General features: G+C 67.3%; 1 protein-coding gene across 1 annotated transcript in view; it reads left to right on the top strand.

Annotated features, from left to right (window-relative positions):
- SPEG (SPEG complex locus) overlaps positions 1-7,164 on the top strand; it is a 47,648-nt gene that overhangs the window by 11,331 nt on the left and 29,153 nt on the right. The window contains 4 exon segments of the mRNA XM_019470904.1: positions 4,281-4,370; positions 4,629-5,010; positions 6,131-6,806; positions 6,809-7,164. The exon segment at positions 6,809-7,164 is cut by the window's right edge and continues 97 nt beyond it. Coding sequence (XP_019326449.1) covers positions 4,281-4,370; positions 4,629-5,010; positions 6,131-6,806; positions 6,809-7,164 — 1,504 coding nt within the window.

The following is a 7,164-nucleotide window of genomic DNA, read 5'->3' as shown; positions in this document are numbered from 1 at the left end:
CAGGGGGGGTATCGGGCCCCCCACAGCGGCTCTCCCTCCGCACCACGCAAGCCACCCACTGCCTCCCCACCTCACCCTGTCCCTGCTCCCTGTCTGCCTGTCTTGCACCAGTGGCACCAGTGCCATGTGGTGCTGGGCTCCACATGCCAGGCAGTGGAAGGCTGCACGGGCTGTGCTCCATGGCCCCAGGAGCCCCTTCTTCCCCCTGACTCCCCTTGGCCCCATGGCCATGGCTAGGGATGCCCCGTGCCAGGGCCAGGGCAGGACCCCAGCATGGGCAGGGGGGGGTCTGTGCCTGGCACGGGTGAAGGAGGCAGCACCAAGTCTCACCTGGCTGCCCCGTGGGGCAGGGCTGAAGCTGGGTGCCGATCCCAGCCAGCCCTTCTACCCACCCCGGGCTGGGTGGGCACAGGGCGGGCTCCTGGGGGTCCCCCACCCCTTTTCACGGGGTGCAAATGAAATCTCAGGCAGGGAGCACACCCCCCACTCTCTGGCTAGCCTCTTTGTCCAGGCCCCAGCCCTGCAGCGAGCCTCGAGCTGCTCCTTCCCCCTTTCCACCTCCTTGCTCAGGGATGACCCTGCGTCACCCAGCACTCACTCCCTGCTGAACTGTGGGTGGGTGCTGCGCCCAAGGGGGATCCAGGCTGCGGGGTGCCCCAGTCCCGCAGGGACCTGTTGCGGGGCAGAGGGGAGGGGGCTCAGCCACCCCATAGCTCTGGGCGATGGAGCCCAGCCCAGGCCTGCTGGGTGCAGTCACCATATTTGATGGGGAGCTGATGGCGCCAGTCCCTGGGGAAGCCACAAGAGCACCCGATAATGGCACTCAATTGCATTTTCATTTTTTAATGGGGGAATTATCCGCCGATGGTGCAGTTAATCACTCATCTATCTTTCCCTGGCCTGGAAGACGGGCTGCCAGCCAGAACCAGCACAGTCAGCCGAGGAGGGGAGGTGAAGCCTGGCTCAGCCTGAATACAAATGTGTCTCGTGCAGCTGCTGCCCTCTGGCCAGCACTGCATGCAGGCAGGGGGCCTGTGGGAGCCCCCAAGCGCTGCCCATGAGCAGGGGCTGCCGCTGCAGTGGCAGCAGCTTTGGGGTGTGCCAAATAAGCCTGCTGCCCTTCCAAGGGCAAGTAACTGCTGGCCATGCTTGGCTGGCTGTCCCCGGGGGCTGGCTGTCCCTGGGGGCCGTCTGTCTGGCCACCTGGGAGCTGTGGGGAGGCAGGAGGGGCTGGCAGAGCAAAGGACTTCAAGAAAGCGGGTTGTCCAGCCCTGGGCTCCAGGCTGGGGAGACAGGGCATGGGGTGTCAGTGTCCTGGGGAGACCCTGTCACCCAGACTGGCTGGGAAGGATGCTCAGTCCTGGCAGCCCAACCCCGCCTGTCTGCACACCACATCCCTGCTCCTGCCTGCCTTGGAGATCACCCCATCTCTCTGCCTCCCTGGGAGATGGCGTCAGTGCATGCTGGGCCTGGCAGCTGGGTCACCCTTGGCTGGTCCCTCCCTTGGCACCCACCAGTGGGTGCCTGGCCCTGGGCTGCAGTGCAGAGGGCAGCCGACTGGCAGGGAGCTCCTGGCGCCTCCGCCCCGTGCTCATGTCCCTCCTGCCTGCCCAGACAGTGCGGGCAAGTGTGGCTCCCACGCCTCCAGCCCCGCGCAGACGGGCCAGTCCCATGCTGTTTGTGCCAGGCAGCCTCTCTCGCAGCTGGCACAGCCTCCTCCAGGGATGGGGGATGCTGTCCCCACGCTGGGCTGGTGCCCGTGGCGGTGTCTGGGCCAGTGCCTGGAAGACGCTTTGCTGGCCCAGTCCCCACGCTGGCGCAGGCGGTGGCTTCGAAGGGGTTGCAGAGCATTTGGGCACCTGCCCGCGCAAAGACCTTGCTGCAGGCAGTGCTGGCTGCAGGCAGCGGTGCCGGGGCAGCTGTGCTGCCCAGGGCTGTCGCTCCCTGGGCACAGGCCACAGCACAGGGCTGGGGTGCACAGTGTCACCCCCTGGGCATGGGCAGTGGCGCAGGGCTGGGGTGCACAGTGCCATCACTAAGGGATATGTGTGTGTGTGTGTGCGTGCACACGCAGGTGCGTGTGAGCGTGTGTGTGCATGGCTGGGCATGCGCTACACGTGTCCACCTACACCCGTCCATGGCTGTGAGCGTGGGGGTGTGTGCCTGGGGGTGTGTGCCTGTGGGTACCCTGTGGGTGTGCAGCCGGGGGTGTGTGTGTGAGTGTGCACGTGAGTGGTGCCGGGTGTGCCCTGCCAGCGGGAGGCTGTGAGCGACACCACGTGTGCTGTGCCAGCGTGTGTGTGAGCAATTGTGGGTGTGAGCAGTGCCGCATGTGCCGTGATGGGGTGTGTGCGTGCGGGCGTGCCGTGCCAGCAATGTGCGTGCGTGCGTGAGCAGACGCGTGGCACCGTGCCATGGGTAACGCTCTCTTCTCTTTTCCTTTGCAGAAGACTGGCCACTCACGGCGCTTCGGGCGCTTCACGCATGGTGCGTTGAGTTACCAGGACCCGGCTCCCCCCGCCACCCTGAGTGCGCTGGGATGGGGTCCGGCCCCACCGCCATGCCACAGGGGGGCAGCGAGCAGAGGCTGGGCAGGGATGGGCTGCAGCTAGCCAGCCCCAAAACAGGGTCCTGGTCAGCCAAGGGCTCCCGGTGTCCCCCACGAGGCCAAACTGCTCCTGGCCCCACAGCTCCGGTTCCTCGGGGGCTGCCAGGCTGTCATGGCCAGGCTGGGGAGCCTGGTGCAGTGGCAGCACACGGGGCAGCTGGCGGTGTGCTGGGCTGCGGAGGGGCGGCTTGGAGTGGAGGAGAGCAGTGTGGCCCCCCACCGCGCCGTGGCAGTGCAGTGGAGGGGAGCGGTGGTGGGGCAGGGGACATGTCCCTTGCCATAGGGGTCTGTTGTGGCAGCTTGCGAGGGCTCGGGCAGCGGTGGGGAGGAAAGGCTGGCCCTCCCTGGCTGCATGGCGTCGGCTTTCCTGGGACAGGATGTTAGGGTGGCACTCATCTGGCCTGGCTGCATGCTGCCCGTGGGGAGGCTCTCACTGATGCTCTACCCTGAGCATCCCTGCTTTACCAACTGGGGCCATGCTGTGGGGCATGGCCGTATCGTGCAGCACTTGCCACCAGTGGGGTAGGGGATGCACGTGTATGTGCCAGAGGGAGGAGGGTGCTTGCACATGGACACACGTGTCTGCGTGCCGCAGCACCCCCAGGAGTGCCCAGCTGGGGCACAGGCTGGGGGGTCCAGCCCCAAGCTGAGGTGCCCTGCAGAGCATGGGGATGTGCAGGTGCTGCGGCAGCGAGGCCAGCCCACGGGGCAGCTCCAGCAGCTCCAGGGACAGGAGGTGGCTGTCCTGCTGGGCAGGATGTGTCTGACGCATGGGGAGGGGATGGTGCCATGCACTGCGCAGGCGGGACGGTCTGTGTGCGAGGAGGGTCTGTTTGCAGTGCCGGAGCAGCGTGCAGTGAACATGGGTGCAGAGTGGAGACGTGGTGGGGAAGTCTGGGGGGACTAGACCTGTCTCCATGCCCCATGGGCACCTGGCCACTGCCATGGGGCCAGGCAGGGCATGGGGTGCTTCTCACGGGATCCTGAGATGGGCAAATGCCCAGGACCCAAAGCCTGGCACAGGGTGCCAGGCTCTCCAAGCCGGCATGGCCCACCCAGGCGCTGCCCCGGCAGGTCCCTGCCCCATGGCAGCGCGGGGAGATGCTGGGGACAAGGTCCCTCCCCGCTGCCCCCCGCGTCTCTGCAGGCTGGGCCGATAACCGGGTGTTGATGTCTCTCTCTCTCTTGCTGCCCCTACGGAAGCGAAGTTTTCCGCTCCTGCAGGAAACAAAGCTACGGTAGGAAGACCCCTGCCCAATGCCAGCCCTGTCCCCACAGCGGGCCCTGTGCCCCAGCCTGCCGCCCTGCCCCATCGCTGCCACCATCCCCCTGCCCTGCCTCCCCGTCCCCACACCGCCTCCGCCAGCCGCATTCCCACCGCCGGCACTGCCTCCCTTCTTCCCATCGTCTAACGCTGCTCCTGCCCGCTTTGCCTGCCCTCCCCTGTCTGCCCTTGCCCTGATGGACTTTCCCACCCCTGGTCCTGCCTTTCCCTGCTGGCAGCTTGTCCCTGCAGGTCACAGTCATGCCCCCCATCCCGGCGCTACCTCCTCCTGGAGCTGCCCAGGCACTGCTCTCCTGTCCCTGGAGCCAGTGGGTCTGCAAGGGGCAGCGCCAGCCTGGCCTGCTGTCCCTGTGTCCCCTCACCACCTGCTTTCCCCCCCCTCCCCAGACTCGGAGACGGGCGAGGATGAGCCCAGTGACCCCCAGGTGACGCAGCGCAGCGAGCTCCAGGATGAGACGGCCTTCAGCACCCCCACGGGTGAGCAGGGGGCAGCCGGCTGGCACCGAGCCCCAGCACCGGCTGCCGGGCATGGCCCCGCCGCAAGGGCTCTGCTGGCCCAGCTTTGGGGGTCTCCGTGGCAGGGGGAGCTGTGCTCCAGCCATGCAATGGGGAGAGGGCTTGGGGCAGCCTGCTCAGGACACCCTCGGACACCCCATGGTGGCTCAGCCCTCTCCGAGCAGGGTGCTGGGCTCGTCCCCGCGGGCACCCGGTGTCGGCTCACCCCTCTTCTTCCAGGTGGGTCCGACACCCTCGTGGACGCCTCCATGAACACGACGCCGACCTCTGTGCTGGCCCTGTCACAGGCGGAGGAACGCTCCAGCTGGTCGGGCAGCCAGCAGACCGTGGTGGAGAAGGAGACAGATGCCAGCCTCCCTGCACGGGGACCCTACCTCCGCCCCGCTGCCTGGCAGCAGCCGCAGGGAACCCCAAGGCAAGCAAACGCGCCGGCCCCACGTGGCGCCGAGGTCCGGCACCTGGGTGTGGAGCCGCTGGTGCGGGCATCACGGGCTAATCTGGTGGGCACGAGCTGGGGGTCGGAGGATAGCCTTTCAGTGGCCAGCGACCCGTACGGCAGCGCCTTCAGCCTGTACCGAGGACGGGCGCTCTCGCTCCATGTGTAAGTAGCCGGGGGAAGCACGCGGAGGGGACATCTCACTGGGGCCATCTCCTTCCAACCCCTGCAGCCATTTCCTCCCCTCCGCCTGGGCTTTCTTTGCCTTCACCATGAGGATGAGGAATGGGGGCTCTGAGCAGTAGGCAGCCTGTTCCCAGTGAGGAGGTGGGAAAAACCTGGGCCGGGGTGGGTACAGGCCCTTGGGTGAGAGGGGGGGGACATGGAGTGGGGTCCCTTTCTGCTGTGGCCAGGTTGGGGCTGGGGGTAATCCATGCACCGCTGCACGAGCTGCAGCATCCCACTGGTGTCCCCTCATCTCACCCAGCTGTGGGGGCTCTGTGCAGCCCAGGGTGTGGGGACCTGGGGGTGTGTGGGAGCCTGGGACACCCGCTGGCAAGGCTCTGCTACCTGCAGTCCCCACCGCACAGGGGTGGCAGCAGGGGCCAGGGACATGCTGCCTCCCCAGGACCTGCTGACATGCTCAGAGCCCCTGTTCCTTCCTGCCACCTTCAGTCCCCATCCCTGCAGGCCTGCTCCTTCGACCTCCATCCCGCACCTTTTTTTGTTCGAGGCTGCTTGTTCCATCAGAACCTCATCTCCACCTTATGATTTCTGCACCACGAACACCGAGCCCCCCCCGGGGGCAGCGGGGCGGGGGGATGTGCCTGCAGCAGCATGTGCACAGGGGGTGCTTGTAGCCTCAGGGACCCCTTCTGCCTTGCAGAAGAGCTGGCCTGTGCCACGCTGTACCAGCATGCCAGGATACCCTGGCAAACTGGGGCACCCCCTGGCCCCCAGTCCTGTCTGCATGGCGGCCCTGGGGAGGGGACTCACTGGGTATCCCAGCATCACCCCTCTGTCCCACACGGGTACTCCTGGGCAAGAGGACACCACTGTGTCACAGCAGCCCAGGACTCTCATTCAACCCAGCCGGCTCCTGGTGGTCTCTGGGTGGCCGGATTCACTCACTGGGTGCCTTGAGGCTCCCCGGTCCTGGGGCTGCCCTGGCCACCTGCCCCCTTGCTGTGCCCCATTGGGCACTGTGGTGCGGGCTGGGAGCAAGGATGCAGCCAGGCAGTGAGGGTGGGCTCTGAACTGCTCTCCTCTGTCTCTCCCCTTGCAGCAGCATCCCCCAGGGGGGCTACCGGAGAGATGACCCCCACAGCGGCCCCGTCTCTCCAAAGCCTGGTGCTGAGCCCCCAGTGTCCCCTGCTGCCCTGCCACTGACCGCCAAGCCACCGATCCTCCGCTCGCCGTCTCCCCGTGCTGGCCCGTGCCTGCTGCCGCCTGCTGGCACCGCATCCCAGCCTGCCGCCCGTGGCCCTGGCGTCCCCTCCTTCACGCCCGTGACCCCCCGCAAGAAGTCCTCGGTGCCGGCTGAGTACCAGGACACCGTCCCCGAGGAGTACGAGGAGAAGATCAAGAAGCCCAAGTCCTCGGGGTACTCGCAGGGCAGCACGCAAGAGTCCCGTCCCCAGACACCCATGAGCGACGCCTCCGGCCGTGTCTCTGTCCGGGCATCCCCCAAGCTGGTGCGCGCTGGTTCCAAGATCTTTGAGAGGCTGCAGTACTTCGAGGAGCGGCGGAGGAGCCTGGAGCAGGCGGACAGCCCCTTCCCCGCACACCCCTGCCTGCCCTTGCGCAAGACGCGCTCCTTAGACCAGCCAGGCTCTGGCTCACGCCGTGCCAGCACGCTGGGCGGCTCGCGGGAGGACGTGCGGGAAGGCGGCCGCTGGGAGCCAGGCGGCACAGCGGCATGCCGGCGTTTGGCCTTCCGGCAGAAAGCCGCATCCTTTTCTGGGGGCGGGGAAAGCTCCCCAGCCGTGTCTATGCCATCGAGCACAAGTTTGCGGAGGAGCTGACCCGCATCAAGCGGACGGTCTCCAAGCAGCAGCTGCGGCGCTCCCAGGAGCTGTGCAAAGCCGGGCTGCCCCCGGCACCCTCGCCCTCAGCAGCCAGCGAGCCCATCGCCCCCCGCACCCCCCGCACCCCCTCCTCACAGGGCCCCGGCGGGCGCAAGGCACTGCCACCAAAGACCTTCCCACCCGCGGAGAGCACGCACGTCATCCAGCACCTGGCACTTTCCAGCATGGCGCTGGTGGGACCCGATGGGGAGCTGGAGCTGGGGGGAGAGCAGGGGAGGTAAGCCCTGGGGCG

Source organism: Aptenodytes forsteri, unplaced genomic scaffold (assembly GCF_000699145.1).
Source record: "Aptenodytes forsteri isolate BGI_AS27 unplaced genomic scaffold, ASM69914v1 Scaffold255, whole genome shotgun sequence".
Classification (NCBI taxonomy): domain Eukaryota; kingdom Metazoa; phylum Chordata; class Aves; order Sphenisciformes; family Spheniscidae; genus Aptenodytes; species Aptenodytes forsteri.
Note: the sequence above shows the minus strand (reverse complement) of the source record. Positions and strands in the feature narration are given on the sequence as shown.